This window comes from Cnephaeus nilssonii (genome assembly GCF_951640355.1).
Source record: "Cnephaeus nilssonii genome assembly, chromosome: 21".
In the NCBI taxonomy this organism is placed as follows: domain Eukaryota; kingdom Metazoa; phylum Chordata; class Mammalia; order Chiroptera; family Vespertilionidae; genus Cnephaeus; species Cnephaeus nilssonii.
The window spans coordinates 5,365,238-5,385,802 of NC_137092.1; the positions used below are offsets into that span (position 1 = coordinate 5,365,238).

Genomic DNA, 20,565 nt, shown 5'->3' on the forward strand with positions numbered 1-20,565 from the left:
GAAGGCCGCCTGCGTGAGCCGTGCCCTGGGCCAGTCCTGGACACATGAAAGGTCTGCTTCGGAGATTCCTTCTGAGATTTCACATCCAGGCACGCCCGGCCTTCAGCACATCTGCTCCGCACGTGTTTCATCCACACCAGCCCTGGCCATGTAGCCCTTAACCATTCAAGGGCTGGAAAGGCTCCCTCCCAGAGAAGGCGACATCAGAGACGCCGCTCATCCCCCAGCAAACCACAGGGACTTCGGGACGTTGGGCCGCAGCACTGCCAGGCCCCCCTGTCCTGTCGAGCGAGCGGCTTGCAGGGTGCGCCCAGCCACAGCGTGGGGCTGTGGCCTCTGCCGGAGCGCCGGGGAGAGCAGGGCTGCTGGCCAGTTGCTGGAAGGATCGCAGCCACGCTTGTGAGTGTGCGAACACTTGGGATGGAGAGACAGCCGGGGCAGGGCCTCACACTGTGGCAGACGGACAGACGTGTACCTTTTGGGGGAAGGCCCATCAATCTTGTTGGCTGTACCCCCCTCTCACACTGTAACCGTTTTTTTCATCTCTGGAGAGGAAAGGCAATGATTATATGTAAGATAAATCTGTTGTAACCTAGAAAAATGTGTGTTCTTCAAATGCCAGTAGCCTTCATATGAAATGGTACTATAGTCACACACACACAACTAAAGTGTTTACTCCTCCAAAGCATAGCTGTGGAGACAAGAGCTGTAGTTAGGAACAACCACAGAATTCTGTCCAGAGGCAACTGGAGCATGGACTTGGGTAAACTGGGAGGGAGGGCACACGTCCTTGTTTCTGTCCCCTTTCCCTGTCTGTGTAGGAATGACGAGCGACACATGATGTGTCACTGGTAAGAGATATTCCCAGAGCACCTGCACTTGAAAAGGAGACCAGCCTGGCCGGCGTGGCTCAGTGGTTGAGCATCGACCTATGAACCAGGAGGTCAGGGTTCGATTCCAGTCAGGGCACATGCCCAGGTTGCAGGCTCGGTCCCCAGTGTGGGGCCTGCAGGAGGCAGCTGATCAATGATTCTCTCTCATCATTGATGTTTCTATCTCTCTCTCTCTCTCCCTTCCTGTCTGAAACCAATAAAAATATACTAAAGAAAATAAAAAGGAAAAAAGAAAAAGAAAAAGGAGACAAGCCGTAGAGCTCTAACAGTGAAATTTGCTGCCTCAGTGGCCACACAGAGAGGAGGGCTGGGTTTAGTTCACGTTTGTTCCAGTGAATGAACGGGACTGGGACAGGTGCGTCCACATCACTCGGGGAACTCATTAGTTAATACACACTCCCGGGTACCACCCCTGGTGACTCTTAACTCAATAGATCTGGGGCCGGGCCTGAGAATCTGTATTCGCGACAAACTCACCAAGCAATTCTGACATGTGGCCAGGATTGGGGACCTTCAAAGGCTTGCCTTCACCAGCTCTTCCTTGAAGCAAATTGCAGTGATGGGACGCTGAGAAGTGATCAAAAATAACTGAGGCTTAGCATAAAGTGACTCCATTTTGGGCCAGTTGTGTTGTTTTTAACAATGCCATATGCTGTGCTTGAACCCATATTATGGCTGATTTTATATTTCATTTTCACTCCTAAAGAGCAAAAAATTGCAGGTTATCTTACAGACTGCTCTATTTGTAACTTTCTGTATAACTCGAGCCTGGTCTTTTTCCCACTCCACCACTGGCTGTGCATCCCCACTAAGTGACTTAACTTCATCAAGCTTCAGTTTCCTTGGTAAGGGATGCTTTGAAGGTCAATGAGATAATCTACTTACCATGGGTGTCTGGCATATAGTAAGCCCTCAGTAAATATTAACTATTACTAGCAGTAGTAACAATTTCCACTTCCCTATGTGACCAACTTGCATTAAGGCCATTGGATCTTTGCGAATCTCTGTAGGAAAGCCTACTTTCTTTCTGCCCGTGTGTGTGATGATGATGTCACAGTTGGGCCGCTTAAGTCTGAGCCCTGATCGTCTCCTCTGGGAATCAGCTTTCAACAGTAATTCCCTTCTTTTGGACCCGAAAGCATTGATAGCCTCTCCCATACAATTTGACACATGAATTTATGTTTAGCATAATGATGATGATATACATAAATGAACCAATAAAACAATAAATAATCATTGTTTTATTGGTTCATTTATGTATATCATCATCATTAAAGCATTTGCTTTTGAAACCAACTTTTGACCACTTTCAGCATTCCAGGAATTGAGCTCTATAGTTTGACTATGAGTTCTTCAGGAGTGGGTTTAGTTCGGGGCACACTGGAGGTACACCTTATAGTTCTACACCATTATTCCGTCCTTGAACACGGCATAAAATCAACTTTTGGAGGGGGGTACATTTTCCGTTCGGTTGTTAAAGTGGCTACTGAGCAAAGCCTAGTATGAATCGCTTCGCAAAGGGAAGAATTCTTTTGGAAAGCGAAGAATCCTCCCTTCTTGTATAGCACCCACGAATTCCAAAATCCCTCAGGTGCTGCCAGCTGACAATCTGTCCACACGTTTTTTGTTTTGCTTCTGACGTCACCCGAGGTTGACGTGACCCCGCCTCCCGCTAGGGGGCGCGCGACTGCCCGCTTCCACCCGCACTGCGCAGCCTCCGTCCAGGATGGTGGGCGTGGCTCCCGTGCGGACGACGTGACGTCACCGGCGGGCGCGGCCGGCGGGGGCGGGGCCACGGGAGCGCCCCAAAGCCCCGCTGAAGTAAGTAGGTGGCGAGCCAGCGGGAGGCGGCGGCCGGTCCTCCGCAGCGACAGGAAGATGGCGCCGCCGGAGCCGGAACGGGGGCTGAAGAGCGTCGTGTGGCAGAGTGAGTGCGGAGGGGCCGGGGCTGAGGAAGGCGGCCTGGCCTTCCCGCCCCGGACCGGCCTCCTCTGGCGGAGCGGCCGCGGGCACTTGTTGCTTCGGGACGCGCGTCCCTGTCAGGACCTCTTGGCGGCGCCGGGATGGGCGGGGAGCGGGAGACGGCCTTCCTGCTCGCGTCGGCCACCCCCTCGTCCCTGCCGGCGCCGGCCCCGCCGCCCCGCGCGGGGAGAGCGCCCCGGCCCGGCGTGTCCCCCCGCGCGCGGCCCCTTGTGCGGGCCTCGGCCGCGCCCCCCACCTCCCGGTGGCCGCTCCAGGCGGCGATGTCCCCGCCGCGACCGTCCGAGCCCTGCTTCCCGTCCCGCCCCGCCCCTCCCCTGCCGCCCTCGCCTGCGTAATCGTGCTCCTACGGAGGAGGGTTTGCCGCCGTAGCTTTCAGTGTCCATTACAAACAAACAAACAAGCAAACAAACGCAGTCAGAACACGGCCTCCTCCCTCTGCCCCGAAGGCGCCCACTCTGTCCACGGCGGCGGGGCCGTTGGGGTGACGGGCTCTGGGGCCAAGCTGCGCCCCCGCCCGCGCCGGGCCGCTCCCGGCTCTTGGGACTGGACCCCTTTCTGGCCCCGGATCTTCTGCCGGTGCCATCCCGGAGGGCTTTCCTGAAAGTCGGTCCCCACTGGGCTGTCAGGTGGGAAACCGTCCTTGCTCGGCAGTGCTGGGTGCAGAGTCGCGGTCCAGCCGTGGAAAGGGAGCAGCAGCTATCTAACGAGGATTTCTTTTTTCTTTTTTTTTTCATATTGTATTGATTTTTTACAGAGAGGAAGGGAGAGGGATAGAGAGTTAGAAACATCGATGAGAGAGAAACATCGATCAGCCGACCCCTGCACACCCCCCACTGGGGATGTGCCCGCAACCAAGGTACATGCCCTTGACCGGAATCGAACCTGGGACCCTTGAGTCCGCAGGCCAACGCTCCATCCACTGAGCCAGACCGGTTTCGGGTATCTAACGAGGATTTCTGACGCCGGCTCGTGGAGCCAAGACCCCCTGTGACTGAGTTAAAATTCTGGGGAGTTGCACAGAGTTCCTTGTGTGAAACCGAAATTCCAAATCGGTCACTGGCCTTTGTGCTTCACACACCCCGTACGGAAAAACAAGTGTACAGAGAGAAAGGAAGAGAAAAAAAAGTTACGAAAACGTCTTTTGAGAAATTGGATAACGATAAGGTTGCGTTTTGTTTCTCCAGATGGATGAGGCTGGCTTTGAAGATAGGGTAATGCCTTAAAATTGCAAGGGCAGTTAAATATATTTATGGGAAACAGGGTGATGAATTGTGTTGTATAAGTCATTTCTCAGCTATGGAATGATGGTCCTTAGCATCAGCATTTATCAGAAAGAAAAAAAGAGAAAAGGTCAATGATAGTAATTCCAGTCTCGATAGCATGGAAACTGGGCGAGAGAGGGAGCGTTGAGAGGTAACGCAGGTTCCATCTTGTGCTGTTAGCATGAGGTGGCACCAGGGTATCCGGATGGAGTGTAAGATAAAGAAGACAGGAGACTGAATGGGAGGAAAGAGAGGTAATAGTTAAAACTAGTTAAAAGTTCTCTTAGGATGTTTTAAAAATATTTTTTTATTGATTTCAGAGAGGACGGGAGAGGCAGGGAGAGATGGAAACATCAATGATGAGAGACAGTCATTGATCGGCTGCCTCCTGCACACCCCGCCCCCCCACCACTGGGAATCGAGTCCGTAACCCAGGCATGTGCCCTGACCGGAAATTGAACCCGGGACCCTTCCGTCCAAAGGCCGATGCTCTATCCACTGAGCCATACCGGCTAGGGCCCTTAAGATCTTTTTAAAAAAATGTGTTTTTATTGATTTTAGGATAGAGAGAGAAACATTGCTTCCTGTACCCGACCCAGGGATTGAACCTGCAACCTGGGCATGTATGTGCCCTGACCTGACGATTGAACCGGCGACCTTTCGGTGCACGGGAGGATGCTCAACCAAGTGATCCAGACTGGCCAGGGCAGTTCTTAGAGTCTTGGCGTAAATAGAAACATAACCAGAAATTCAAGATGATGTTTATTCGGCATTTAGGGAGGAGAGAGAGAAAGAGAGAAGGGGATGCCTATGAGATCTCCTAGTACGAGGTGACAGGGTCGGAAAGAAATGATGAAGGAATCTCCTTAGAGGTAGGAGAATCGTACATTTGACTGGGAAAAGGTTTTGCTAGTTTGAAGATAGTACAGAAAGCTAAATACCCTTCAGTTTACCCACCAAGTAGGGAGAAGGGAACAATGTTTTGAACAATTCCTCTGTGCCAGGCACTCTTTACATATATTAAAACTTAATAAATTTTAATCTCTGATTCATAGCTGTTACCATAGCTGCCCTTTACAAAATAGTCAAAAGTCAAAACAACCCAAATGTCCATAGAAAAATAACATGTGCTATGTTCACACAATGGAATATCATTAGGTAATAAAACGGGGGTGGGGGAGGGAGAAACATCGATGTGAAAGAGAAACATCAATTGATTACCTTCCATAGGTGTCCCAACTGGGAATGAACCTGATTTCAGGGTTCTCTGGCTCAGACGGCCAGAGGACCCCATACGCAGAACCTGTTCTCGGCACTGAGCCACACCAGCCAGGGCTATAGGGGAATTTTTGACTCCATGGAGATGGTGCCCCTAACTCCCTGAGTTGTTCAAAAGTCACCTGTAATATGGTATGCAAATTAATCTCAATAAAGCTATTTAAAAAACAAACAAACCTGACACAGCTATTATAGACGTAGCTTTCAAATCCTATATTAGTTTTGAAAACCATTTCAAGGAACATATTAGTAACTAGAGGCCCGATGCATGAAATTCGTGCAAGAGTAGGCCTTCGCAGCCTCGATCCTGCGGCTGTAGCCCCTGCTTTGTCTGGTCCAATTAGCATATTACGCTTTTATTATTACAGATTATTTATTATAAATCAAGACTGAATATTTATTTGTATCATAATGTGATACATGTTCTTGAAAATTGTAATCAATAGTAAATTAGGAAGAAAAAACTTAGCCAGTTTTTTTAAAAATTCTCCTTTTTTTTAATTTATTAATTTTTTTGTTAATCCTGACCCAAGGATATTTTTCCATTTGATTCTTAGAGGGAGCAGAAGGGAGGGGGAGAGACAAAGAGAGAAACGATCAATGTGAGAGAGACACATAGATTGGTTGCCTCATGCATGTGCTCTGACCTGCAAACAGGTATGTGCCCTGGGACTGGAGTCGAACTGGCTAGGGCCACTTACCCAGTTTTAATTGTCAGATGTAATTTAGCAATGGGCTAGTTAGAGATTTTCCTATGGGTTTTTTTTTTTAATTTTTTATTGAGGTATTATATGTGTACATATCTTACCATTACCCCCCCACCCCACACCCACACTTGCCCTCACCCCCCAGAGTTTTGCGTCCATTGTTTATGCTTATATGCATGCATACAAGTCCTTCGTTTGATTTCTTATCTCCGCCCCCCATGGGTTTTTTTGTTTTATTTTGTTTATTTGGGATTTAAGTAAATAGGGAAAAACAAATTAGATAACACTTTCAGAAATATTTTCCAGGTGTTTATGTACTTAATATGTTAGCCTTTTTTATTATTCTCTTATTCTCAGAAGTTTAAAAATGTAGTTTCAATGTTACTATATAGGTTAGGTACTAAAGATAACTGGATTTTTACATAGAGTTTAACAAGTATATATGCTTTTTATGTAGCTTAGCAGAATTTCATATTGGATATTTTCCCAGCCATCTTGGACTTCTTGAATAGTTATCCTATTATTGTATTTCTAACTGTTGGTTAAGATTCCTATATAATTTTTTTTCCCCAGAAATAAAAGCAACAGTGTTTGATGACTGCAAGAAAGAAGATGAATGGAAGGTAGAATTTGCATATTTTATTGCCCTTAGATTGACCTTCAGTATATTGTCCTTATTATACTTCTATCAGCTATAGAGTCTGGAACCATACCACTTAGTTCCACTTAATAACTGTGGCTTCTTGGGCAAATTACTTGATCTCTCCATGGCCCCTGTTTCCTTGTCTATAAAATGGGGATGGTAGTACCTCATAGAGTAGTTGTTAATATTAAAATGAATTAATCCATGTAAAATGCTTAGAACAGTGCCTGGAACAATTATTATTCTTCAAGTGGCATTTTATAATTTTAAGAAAATTTGTTAAACATAACATACATTTAAATTGAACGTTCTCTGCTTCAGAGTGGAAATATTTCCATTTGCTCACTTGTATATAATACTACATGTATATATAAAGACACAATCTCTAGATCATGCTTGTTAAAAGATGAGTTGAGATCATTTTGCCTACTGTCCTCATATTTTAATTTTATGTTGTAAAAGGATTATGTTTGAATGTTTAATGGATTAAGTTATTTTTGTGTGAATTTTTAGCAATCAAATGTTTATACTATTTTTTTATTTATATTCAATTTAAGATAATGCTTTTAGATGAATTTACCACGAAGCTTTTGGCATCGTGTTGCAAAATGACAGATCTTCTAGCAGAGGGTATAACTGGTAAGTGTTACCAATACTCATCATGAAAACATTTTTATTGTGATTGGGAAAGTTTGAAGTATTGATAAACTTTAGTTAGTAATTGTGTTTCTAAGGGGGTTATGGTTTTGTTTTTAATAACTGTAGCCTTAATAATTACACTGGACATTCTTCTTTTTTCTGTGAATCTTTAGAATAACCTCTGTAAGTCAGGTCTTTTTTTTCATCTCAGCTGAGATATATATTTAAGTGCTTCTAACCAAGACTAAGTCAGTTGCCCTGTTGAATTAATTCTCAAAATTTTCTTTTAAATTCTCACCCCAGGATATATTTATTGATTTTAGAGAGAGGAAGGGAGAGAGAGCGAAAAAGAGAAACAAACATACAAACAAGCAAACATCATTGTGGGAGAGAAACATTGATCGGTTGCCTCCTGCAGGTATTCCAACTTGGGATTGAACTGGTCACCTTTTGGTGTATGAGGCAATGATCCAACCAACTGAGCCACACTGGCCAGGGCAATAAAATTTACTTTTTGATATTTATATATGAAATAATCTTTTATTGTTGGTTACATATTCAGTTTGCAATCTTGATTACCTTCAGTGGAAAAAGCTCTAAACTAGAAATCAGAAGATGAAAGCCTTGATTTCTCTATTTTGGATAAGTGTAATATGGTCAAGCCACTTAAGTTTTTTAAGTTCCCAGAGGATATTCCGATGTGCAACTAGAGTGAGAACCATTTGGTAATAAGTGTGAAAGTACTATGAAACTACAGAACCATTTTGCACTGTAAGGAGGTTTTATTGAATTTTTGTAGACTATTACTGTTTCTTACTGTTTGTTCAGTATTGATAGACTAGAGGCCCGATGCACGAAATTCATGCAAGGGTAGGCCTTCCTTCCTCTGGCTGCTTGCACCAGCTTCCCTTCAGCTACAGCACCCAGGCTTCCCTCAGCTGCCAGCAGCTGGCCCCGCCCCCTGCCCGCCCCGCTTTGGCCTGTGCTCTGGCCGTGTCCACTGCCACCCCCCCTTCCCCCTTGATTGATCGCCCAGCCCGTCAGTGGCCTGGGCCTCTCTCTGCGGGGTGATCATGGGGCAATGGCGGTGGGTGGGCACCCCCCCACCCCCCGACCAATTGCATTGCACACGGCAGTGTGTGTCATAGCGTGGTCGTCCTTGTGGTCATTCCGTTGTTCAATCGATTTGCATATTATGCTTTTATTATTATAGATATTTTTCAATGAAAGGATTCTGTGGCCAAGTAAGTTTGGGAAATAGCATTAAACAAAGCTAAACAGGTTTCTTTAAGACTTTTTGGAGTTTTTAAATGCCCCCGGTACATGTATAGTATTCAGTTTCTAAACTTATTTGGCCACAGAAAGCTTTTGTTGAAGAGCATGTCATAGGACTGTATACCATGGAGCACATTCCTCTGCACTGTTCTCAGTGTCCTCCAGAGTCCTCTAGGTTTACTGTGGGTTTTTTTGTTTTTGTTTTTATACTTTATAATATTAATGTATGGTTTTAAAAGAATAAGAGTTAATTTGGGAATTATTTAAAGGATATTATAGAACTGTAGTTAAAAACTTGGGCTCTGGAGTTGGACAGGCCTGCGTGGGAATTCTGTCTGTTCACCTTTCTGTCTGTGTCACTTGGACAAGTTACTTAATTTGAGTTTCTTCATTTGTAAAATACTTATAAGGTTATTATGATATTTAACAGATAATTCATGTGAAGTGCTTAGCCTGGTATCAGTATCATACTCGCTATTATTATAGTAGAGTATTTTAAAAAATAAATACATAATTTAATTTTTAATGCATTTTCTTGGTTTCTTCATGGCCTGTTGATTGCTTATGCTGGTAGACGTAACTATGAAATAGCTGCTTTATCTTTTTATTTTCATGATGAACACTTAGCCCAGAGTTTAACCTTAGGGAAAACACATTTTTAAGACTTCTATACTTTATCAAATGAAGACAAAGAAAAGTTTAAACCCAAGATATGTAAATCTGTCTCTCTATTATTATAAGTAAGAAGTACAATAAAGTTTACTTTAAAAATGTTTTGAGTGTATAAATATTTGGTTATATAAAATGACTTTCTTTTTTGTTAGTTGTGGAGAATATTTATAAGGTTCGGGAACCTGTCAGACAAATGAAAGCTCTTTATTTTATCTCTCCAACATCAAAGGTGAGTATTTTGAATCTTTAAAAAGTATGTTCTTCAATATTTTCACTGTTGACATGATTTTCTCATAGAAAGTCAAGGTAATAAAATACCCTTTATTAGAAAAATAGTGACATAAACTGGTTTGCTTGGGAAAGCTTTTCTGTTAGAAGATTGTTTTATTTGCACTCTTCTCACTAAGAATATGTAAGTGAAAAAATTCCTATCTCCCCCATGAAATATGAAAGCAGAATTTAATTGTATAAATTATTACAGTTTCTTTGAATTATTTGTTACTTATACAGATCCTAGTCAGCCATAATTGTTAAGAGGATGGAAATGTACTTTAAAGAAATAGTGTTGGATTAATCAATTTATCTTAGTTACTATGTGTGGGTGTAATTTTTTTTATGTTAAAGGAATTTCTTTGTTTTGTAATTCAGCAACTACCCATCTACTAGTAAGTGGGTGAAGCTGCTAGAGAGTGGAAGTTCAATAATAGAGAAAATGTGCATCTAGCAAAATGTAGCTGCTTGGAGAGAAGGCTGACAATCTGAACAGAGAAACAGTACACAGAATGAGATTCTAGTTAGCACATAAACTTTCTGAAGCTCAAAAGTATAGGATGTCTCAGTTAAATAGTTGATTGAAGAAGAGAATAATTACTATTGAAATTTGAATAAATAGCCTAGAAGATCAGAATGGACTATCTCAAAGCAAAAATAAAACAAAGTCCTGAAATAATGCGGGAAAGAGACTTGGAGGATAGATCCATGAGATCTGTCAGAAATACGGTTCTAGGAGTTCCGGAAGGAGGAAAAGGGACAGAGGAAGGAGAGAGAATTAAATCTTTGTTATTTTTTACTTTCAGACCACTGTATCTTTAAAGCTAGCAGTGTTAAGTCAGATTCCACCACACTGTATTACCTCCTATTCCTCCTTCTTGCAGTCATCTACCCTCTTCTTCGTTTTCATTCTAATCTCATGACAGTTTTAGCTCCTAGCTCACTGTCACTTTCTTCAACACTTCTCCAGTGGTAGTCTCAGGTTTCAGTATCCGTGTGGATAATACTTCGAGTACGGTCGCTGACTTTCAGTTTCTTCATCTGTTGTTTTCAGTGGTCTTGTCTTCTGTGTTGCTGCAGCTTCCCAGCCTCGTGATCGATCATTCCTAGATCTCCTCCTCGCCAAACAGCACTCTGTTCATACATATCACCTCGATCTTAGTACGTTTCTAGCTGCCACTGGCTAACAGCATAACAGAATTTTGAATAGTCCACAAGTCAATAAGAAGCATCTTACAAATAAGTTTATAAATTAAACTTCTACACAGTTAAGGTTTTATTTTATCATCGAAATAGTATAATCTCAGTTATCTCAAAAGCTAGTATACTTAAATTAGTATTTAATATATATTGACATCTAATTTTTTTTAAGTCTGTAGACTGTTTTTTACGTGACTTTCCAAGTAAGTCGGAGAATAAATATAAAGCAGCATACATATACTTCACTGACTGTAAGTAGCTTTGTAAAAGTCATTGCTTTCATTATTTAAAATCCTTATGTATGCCAATACTAGTGACTTTCTACTTATTCTAATTAGGTTACAAAGAATAAAAAATATATGATCATATATATCCTAATTCATGATAAAGTGATAGAAAATTAAAATAAATCATCCCAAACTAGTTTCAAAAGACAATCATTTTTGCTGGTATACAGAGGTGGGGGGCTGGTGGAGAGGCCATCCCTCAAATTATGTGCTGATGACAAGAAGAACTCTTTTTTAAATTGAAGTTTCAATTGGGGATTTGATTACATCATCATCATCATCATCATCATCATCATCATCATCATACCTAATAAAATGGTAATATGCAAATTACCATCACTCCGCTACGCCCACTATTGGGCTGGCTGGAGGTACGGGGGGCGGGACTCAGGGTGGCCGATTGGCTGGCGGTAGGAGCGGGGGGCGGGGACTCGCGAGTCCCCAACCCCCGCTCCTCCCGCCGGCTTAACCAGCCGGCGCTGCTTAGGCTGGCGCTGCGGAAGACGCTGGTGGCGGAACTCGGGGTGGCCGATTGCATGGCTGCTGGCACCAGTTTTCCGCCAGCAGCAGTTTTCCTCTGGCCACCCGCCCGATCGGAGCGGGAGGCGCTCTGATCGGCGGGTGGCCAGAGGAAAACTGCTGCTGGCGGATAACTGGTGCCGGCAGCCAGGTGAAGGAAGTCTATTGCACGAAACTTCGTGCAACGGGCTCCTAGTAAGAAATAAGACCCTTTGGGAGGGCACTAGAGAAATTGCCCCTGTTTGGCAAGTATTAAAGGAGAAAATCAGTCACATTTCTCTTACCAGGCCATATGTTCAGATAGAAAGCACCTAAACGAAAGAATCACAGAGAAGTCCAGAGACACATATAATTCTGTTTTATGTTATTATATTACATAATTACATTGCAAAATAAAAATGTCATTGATCTAAGTTAGGTCTTGGTCTCTGCTATTATTTTAAGTAGTACATTATTATTCCTGTTAATTATTATTTATGTCATGCCTAGTAGTAGTTTGCATTTTTTTAAAAAATGTTATCCCATAAGTATTTGTCACTTAGGTAGCCTTATACAGAAATTCATGTCTATGAAATTGATAAATTTTAATGAATGTGAAGCCTCTTTTAACTTAAGGAATCTTGAGGCTAAACAACTCCATTTAAAAGCCACTCCATGTTAGGAGCCAATGGCTGATATTCTAACCTAGATTGAATGGAAATGTAAACAGGTAGGTTAAAAAGGGGAAGAAAAAAATGGTCTCTAAGGTCCAGAACTTACTAGTTTAGAATTTCCTGACATCAGAGAAGTTCTTGTAATTAAAAAAGAATTAAGTTTGTGTGGTATGGTTACACCTAGTGGCCAACTTAGAAAAGGAGTGCAAATTCTGAAGAAGTTCTGAAAATCCTAGAAAATTTTGTTAAGTCATGAGTTAAGATTTTATTTTCCTTCCTGACAGTTTTAGTTTGCTGTGTTAGCAGCTATCTAAGGAAATATATTTTAGGTTATGGTCGACATGAATGGGGAAAACAGAATTTCTGGAATGGCCTCTTAAGTAGAATACAGCTGCTCTGTAAAGTGAAGAACAATATTTATGTATTATTTCTGTTCTCATGACAAATTACATTGTAAAAGTCAGTAATTTATATGTAAAATAAATATTCCTAGGTGTTAGAATGATTTATCTAAAAGAGTAAAAATTTACATGGAGTTATGTGCTTTGATGTTTTTTTCTTTTTTTCCTTTCAGTTTGCCCTGATAGTCTCTTTAACAAAATTAAGTCTTCTTGCTCCAAGTCAATAAGAAGATGTAAAGAAATAAATATTTCCTTCATTCCGCTCGAATCTCGGGTACTTTCTGTTTTTTTATTTTTTTAAATTTTAGTTCATAATAGATTTTAAAATTTTGTTTTATGAGCTTATTTGTTAATAAGGTATATTTTACTTCTATATTTGTAATGTTTTACTTATTAGATATTTGGTGAATTTTGAATAGTCCACAAATAAACATTTTCCATGATGAAGGGAAGAACATGAGTGCTTTATTAGAATATAACATTAATAATGAAAGTGGAGCTTAAAATTTCAAATCTGCCACTAGGTCCTGTGTATGTCAAGTTTTATAGCACGGATTATGAGATCAAACGATTTTGAGTACAACCTTTATTAGATGGCTGAGCAGCACAGACACAAAGTTTTAGCTACAGCTGAATCTCAGTCCATGTTCAGGCTGCTGCTGGTTGTGATGGCTTAGGTGCAGAGGAATGAATGCCTGTGTGTGAAAGAAAATGCAAGGAAGTTGGTTGATAATTCATCAGTTAACCTACAATGGTTATTACAGACCTACTTTTATACTCAATTCATTATCTTAGGCCAGGAGGGATCACAGTTTTTATTTTTTTATTTTTAAATTTTTTAATATATTTTATTGATTTTTAACAGAGAGGAAGGGAGAGGGATAGAGAGCCAGAAACATCGATGAGAGAGAAACATCGATCAGCTGCCTCCTGCACCCCCCCCACTGGGGATGTGCCCTCGACCAAGGTACATGCCCTTGACCGGAATCGAACCTGGGCCCCTTGAGTCCGCAAGCCGACGCTCTATCCACTGAGCCAAACCGGTTTTGGCCACAGTTGTTTTTTAAAAAAATAAAATAAAAATTAGTTTACTGAGGAACTCTCAACCCTAGTTAGAGAGCTTCTTCTTTCATATCCTTCAAATACAATAATAGTAAATCTCTAATCCTATTCTTTGCACATAAGTAAATGCTTTTGTTAGTTGAATAAATGTGTCTGTGAGGTCAGAGTATATATGATAAGACCAATGGCACATTGTTGTGTCTTATAGGAAGTATATCTCTATTTTAAGAACATGAAGAATATAAGATAAAGATATATATCAACTATGGAAAATTTCTAGATTATTCTCTAGAAGATTTTTAGTGTATGCCAAGTATATAGACCAATTTTGGCTTTGTTGTATTTCTTTGTGCTAGGTATTAGATCTTTTTTAAAATTGAGGAAGGGAGAGAGAGATAAAAATATCAATGCATCATTGATAGGTTGCCTCCTACACGCCCCTTACCAGGAATCGAATTCGGCGACCTCTTTGTGCATGGGTTGACACTAAACCACTGAGCCACATTGGGTGGGCCAGTTATTAGATTTTTATTTTAGTTTGACTACCTCAGAGTCCTTCAGCTGTTGCACAGGTAGTGAAAAGCTATCTGTTTATGAAACAAGAACTGAAGGAGAGAGGTAGACTAAGCAGGAAAGGAGAGTCAGAAAAGAAAGGGTGAAATCCAAATGACAGAAAATGAGATTTGATTATGGTAAAGACACAGTTGTTTCAGAAAACAGCATGGTTAGTGCAAGTGTTTTTTTTAATGGCCCAAATAATAGCCGCATTTTTCTTGATATATTTTTATAAATCAAGTCTCCACATTGACAGTGTAACTTTTTTTGTCCTCACTTAGGTATACACTCTTGATGTACCAGATGCATTCTATTACTGTTACAGTCCAGATCCTAGTAATGCAAATGGAAAAGATGCTGTAATGGAAGCAATGGCTGAGCAGATAGTTACCGTATGTGCTAGCCTTGATGAAAATCCCGGAGTAAGGTATAAAAGGTAAGGCACTTAATAGTGTCTGTTCATGTTATGTTTTCTATTTTCTCTCCAGGATAGAGGTAAGTAATGTCTGTGCTAGGTGGATTAGTTTGCAGAATTTTCCTTGTAAGATTATGCTGTAATTACAGATTTATTTATTTATTTTTAAAAATATATTTTTTTATTGATTTCAGAGAGGAAGGAAGAGTGAGAGAGAGACAGAAACATCAACTATGAGAGAGAATCATCGATCGGCTGCCTTCTGCATACCCCCCACTGGGGATCGAGCCCGCAACCCAGGCATGTGCCCTTGGCCAGAATCGAACCCGGGACCTTTCAGTCCGCAGGCTGACACTCTATCCACTGAGCCAAGCCGGCTAGGGCTGTAATTACAGATTTAAAGTGTGAGGTTTAAATTTCAGAGTGACGAATAGCCTCTGTTACTGAATTTCAGTGCTTAAATTTGGTGTGATTTACAGGCTTTTTTCCCCCCATGAGTTTAAGGAATGCTTAGAGGAAATGTCTTTGTTACATAGGAGCTACAGTCTGACATTCATTATTTTATATATTATTTTTTATTAATTTTTTTTATTCTCACCCAAGGATATGTTTTTCATTGATTCAGAGGAAAGGAGGGAGAGGGAGAGAGAAACATCGATGTGAGAGAGAAACATCTATCACTTTCCTCCCATATGTGCCCTAACTGGGAAAAGAATCTGTGACCTTGCATGGGACAACATTCTAACCAACTGAGCCATACCAGCTAGGGCCCAGTAATTATACTTTTAGATGTAATATATCTAGAGAAACATGTACAAAGATGTTTATTTCAGTGTTGTTTGCAATAGGATAGGATGGAATTGAGAATGATTTAAATACCCATCTTTAGGGGAATGGGAATGAATATATAGCATCCAGTATAATTATTTGATAGACATATATATAGAGAGAACTAAAATGAATAAATTTGATGTATGTGACAACGTAAATAGGTCTCATATATATAATAGTAAAAACATACACTGATAAAACATTCATAGTCCAGATGGTGTGGCTCAATGGATTGAGCCTCATCGCATGCTCCAAAAGGTTATCAGTTCGATTCCCAGTCAGGGCACATGCCCGAGTTGCAGGCTTGATCCCCAGTAGGGAGTGTATAGGAGGCAGCTGATCAATGTATCTTTCCCTCTCCCTTCCTGTCTCTCTAAAAAAATCAATAAAAACATACTAAAAAAAAAAAAAGAAAGAAAGATGATGCTTGTTATCAGGTCTGCTCCCCCCGTGTTGCAAAAATCCAAAACAAAACACACACACACATATATATAAATAAATAAATAACAGTATTGGCATGGAGAATACACATCGAATTCATAACAGTGGTTTCCTTGGGAGTGGGGAGGTGAGAGGTAGAGGTAGGGGAGAAGACCAGGAATTGGAAGGGGAATAAAGGGAACTGTACTTTTATTTATAAAATTTACTTTATATTAAAAAATCTAAAGCACATAGAATAAGGTTTATATTTATAAAATCCAGACAAAATTAGTATAACATTATATTTGATATATTATCTGAAGTTTTCCATTTTATAAAATTTATTAAATTAATAAATTGCATGGTTTAATTTTAAAATTCAACTTTATGATATGTAAAGTGTCTTGAAAGAAAGATAAGTGAACATTTTTTCCATTTCTAGTAAACCTCTAGATAATGCCAGTAAACTTGCCCAACTTGTTGAAAAAAAACTTGAAAACTACTACAAGACTGATGAAAAGAGCCTAATAAAGGTAATGTATATAAGGCAGATAGTGATTATAAATAAAGTCTGACTTATTTCTTTATAAACCAACGAAGCTGTTGTTTATTTTTTAATGTGGATTTGGGAATCATTAACATAGATCCCCAATATTGATTTGAGAGTCATTAATATACACTGAGTGGCCAGATTATTATGACCACCTGACGTTTGTAAGCAAATTAGCCGTACACTGCATCGTATGGGATATGGAAGCTGAAGGCCTGTTTGAACACCTTTGCTGTCTGCGGTTACCAAGATAAAACGTCTCCAGTTCGCACAGGAACACAAGGATTGGACAGTCGAGCATTTGAAAAAAGTCATGTGGTCCGATGAATCACGTTTCCAGTTGCATCATGCAGATGGCAGAGGGAGAATTTTACGGAAACAGCATGAAAGCATGCACCCCACATGCATGAGTACAACCCTTCAAGCTGGTGGGGGCAGTGTTACGGTTTGGGGCATGTTTTCCTGGCATGATTTGGGCCCTTTAATTCGTGTGGAACAACGTCTGAATAGCACAACATACCTAAGTATGGTTGCTGATCAAGTTCATCCTATCATGTTGATGGCGTATCCCAATGGAGATGGCTTCTTCCAACAAGACGATGCGCCATGCCACGGTGCTCGTATTGTGCAGGAGTGATTTCAAGAACATGAGGGAGACTTTACCTTGCTTAGGTGGCCCCCACAATCACCAGATCTCAATCCAACTGAGCATTTGTGGGACGAAGTTAAAAGAGCCGTCAGGTTCCACAACCATCAAATCTCACAGAACTGGACAGTGCTATTCATCAGGCATGGCGTCAGATCCCTCACATCACCTTTCAACATCTCGTGGAGTCAATGCCAAGAAGAATCGCTGCAGTATTGAAGGCAAAAGATGGCCCAACGAAGTACTGATGGGGTGGTCATAATAATCTGGCCACTCAGTGTAGATGGTAGTGGAAACTCTAATACACAGTGAGGTTTAGGGGGGAAGATACGGGTTTTGTAGGTACTGTGTCCAAATCCTGGTCTGCCATTTAATTAATAGATATGTAAATTTGGGAACATTATGTAGCTTTTCTATGCCTAAGTTTTCTTATCTACAAATTGGGAATAATGAGATAATACCTACTTTATAAAGTAGTGAGAGGGTTAACTGAGTTAATATATGTAAAGTTCTTAGAATAAACAGTTAATCAATACAGTTACTCCTGTTATTACTAGCTCTGTGACCTTGGACAAGATTATTTATTCTGAGTTGCATTTTTATCTGTGAAATGGATAATGTAACATATGCCTTGCTTGGTTGGTATGAAGATTAGGTGAGTTAACGTGTTTGGCACATACGGTAGTTTAATGATTGGCAGCTGTTACTATCTTATGAAGATAGTATAAAGTAATCAAAGAGTAAGGCCCAAACCCCGGGAATCCCAGCATTTAGGCGTGGGTTGGAAAATGAAGAGCCTGACAGGTGGTGCCAATGGGCTGGGAAGCCATATTACAGTAGCTAAGAAATGAAAAGAATAACTAGATTGTTGAGAAGAGGAGGTGGTTAAGGAAACCATCAATTACAATGGTTTGTGATAAGTGGAATGAGAAGGATACAGAGAATGTAATGGGAACATAGGCTGGGACTCACTCTTATTTTAACTGGCGTCCTGGAAGAAGAGGCCCTTGAGCTTGAAGAATGAGTATAAGTGATAGAAGAGGAATTGTATTGCTTGGATAACAGGATATTTTGGGCAGAGGCCTAGCGAAAAAGGCAAAATTCACAAACACCTTGGCTAGAATGGAGAGTTTATAGCTTAGATATACTGTTAGTTTAGAAATTTAAGTTACTAGTTTTTGCTTTGGAGGCCTAGCGAAAGCTGATGTTGGTTGTAGTTATGAAGATAATGGCTCAGTACACAGAGCATAGTAAGTAATCAGTAAATGTCTATTGAATGAGGGAAGAGATATGCAATCAATATATTGGTAAATATCCTTTGTTCCTTCATGATTTCAGTGAAAAAAAGGCAAAATCCACAAAAATACATAAATAAAACTCATCTTTTCCATTCTTCCTTCCTGAAAACTATACTTTCTTTCAAATGCTTGATACCTTTCTTTCCTTATTCAAGGACTTGATAAAGTGTCACCTCCTTTTTGAAGCCTTTCCTGACTCTTCAGGTCAAGTGAGGCTTTTTCCCACATCCCGCCGTAACCCTGAACCCTGATATAGCAGTTGTTTTTCCTGTTCATGTTTCTGAAGACTCCGAACGTACATGTATTGAGGGCTCATGCAGTGCCAGGGTGTTCTAAGTGTTTCATGGTATAATTACGTTTAATCTTTACAATGATCTTATAAGCAGAGGTTCTTACTATATTTTATTTTTACGGTGAGAATACTGAGATATTAACAAGTTAAGCAATTTACCCAAAGTCATACAGCAAGAAAGTGGTCAAGGCTGGACTCAAACCCAGATCTATCTGATTCCCAAAGGCTGTGCTCTTAACTACTAGACCATAAGGTTTATTTAAATTAGTGAATAGTTAAACACTTTTCAAAGATCTAGCCTATGTAATTTACCTCTGCTGTATGTAAATAAATAGGAAATGTTTGTCTAATGAATTGTAGGTATCTTACTGCTTTGAATAATCCAAATAATTTATAACTTTTTAAAATAAAGTATGAAAGTTAATGATATTAACAATTATTTTTCCCAGCACTGTTCACTGTTTAATGATTAATGCTGCTTGTGAATGAATGAAAATAAGACTTTCATTAAGATTTAGCATCTTAGCTGGTATCAGTATTATCTTTTTAAATAGCATGATGGTTAAGAGCACAGGCTGGCTGAAACCGGTTTGGCTCAGTGGATAGAGCATCGGCCTGCGGACTGAAGGGTCCCAGGTTCGATTCCGGTCAAGGGCATGTACCTTGGTTGTGGGCACATCCTCAGTAGGGGGTGTGCAAGAGGCAGCTGATCGATGTTTCTCTATCATCAATGTTTCTAACTCTCTATCCCTCTCTCTTCCTCTCTGTAATAAAATCAAAAAATATTAAAAAAAAAAAAAGAGCACAGGCTGTGGAGTGAATCTGACCTGGGTTTGAATCTCCATTCTGCCACTTACTAGCTATGTGATTTGGGCAAGTTATTTAAGCCTTACTGCCCTCATTGTCAAATGGAGATAAGAATACTTGTTTTTTAGGGTTGCTATATAAGAATTAACTAATATATGTACTTCCTACTTAGCAGCCTGTAGCACAAAGAGCTCAAGTAATGGCTACCTTTCATAATTTATCCTAGTTTTAGTGCTTATGGAGCTGAACTCCTAAGAAAATAGACTTAATGCAAGCCAAATGTTACTTTTTAAAAGGAATTTTCACAATATTGAGCATATCCTCAATCTGATTCTGAAAACTTCTGGTTTTGTAGTTTGGTTCCTCCCCCACCCCCTATTGTGCCACTCAGCTTTTCCCTTTTTAATATATAATGACAGAACTTAGGAAAAATCTGCTTTTGTTTTCTAAGGTAGTATAAAAATGTGTTCACACAAAGAAATGGAAGTTTCTTAAGATAATTTTATCTTGTTATTCCAGGGTAAAACTCACTCCCAGCTCATAATAATTGACCGTGGCTTTGATCCTGTGTCCACTGTCCTGCATGAACTGACGTTTCAGGCAATGGCGTATGATCTACTGCCGATTGAGAATGATACATACAAGCAAGTATAACTCCAAGGGCATCTGAAGGGCATAAACAAACAGGATAAGATATGAGCAATTAATGATTCTTGTAGGCACTAGAAATCTAAAGTCTCTGTAACCTTTTTTATTCAGGGCCTTTCTCCTTCTCTTGCTCCTATAATCGGAATACATTTAAAATGTCTTAACCTTGTAAGTTAATGGGTAATCTGATGGCTTTGAAGCTTTTTTGATGTATTTGCTTGAACATAGTAGAAAAAAGTGAAAATTAGTTTTTTGAAATTTTAGGTTTAATTTAGCAATTTTAATAGATTAAAAATAACTAAACACTTATGATAATTATACTTAGTATTTTTTCTTAAACCAAATATTATTAAACTAAT

At 40.4% G+C, this 20,565-nt stretch overlaps 2 protein-coding genes across 2 annotated transcripts in view; both read left to right on the forward strand.

Moving 5' to 3' along the window:
• The window catches only part of FNDC7 (fibronectin type III domain containing 7), a gene marked incomplete at both ends in the record, with an annotated part of 23,372 nt that extends 22,531 nt beyond the window's left edge, over positions 1-841 (forward strand). The window contains one exon of the mRNA XM_079762022.1: positions 822-841. Within this exon, the coding sequence (XP_079618148.1) occupies positions 822-841 (20 nt within the window). The remainder of the gene's footprint in view (positions 1-821) is intronic.
• A 1,840-nt stretch (positions 842-2,681) lies between these two features.
• Positions 2,682-20,565, forward strand: part of STXBP3 (syntaxin binding protein 3) — a 29,481-nt gene continuing 11,597 nt past the window's right edge. Inside the window, exons 1-9 of the mRNA XM_079760602.1 lie at positions 2,682-2,820; positions 6,697-6,746; positions 7,324-7,405; positions 9,505-9,581; positions 10,995-11,073; positions 12,856-12,956; positions 14,581-14,735; positions 16,408-16,498; positions 20,078-20,202. Of these exons, the coding sequence (XP_079616728.1) occupies positions 2,772-2,820; positions 6,697-6,746; positions 7,324-7,405; positions 9,505-9,581; positions 10,995-11,073; positions 12,856-12,956; positions 14,581-14,735; positions 16,408-16,498; positions 20,078-20,202 (809 nt within the window). The 5' untranslated portion in view covers positions 2,682-2,771. The remainder of the gene's footprint in view (positions 2,821-6,696; positions 6,747-7,323; positions 7,406-9,504; positions 9,582-10,994; positions 11,074-12,855; positions 12,957-14,580; positions 14,736-16,407; positions 16,499-20,077; positions 20,203-20,565) is intronic.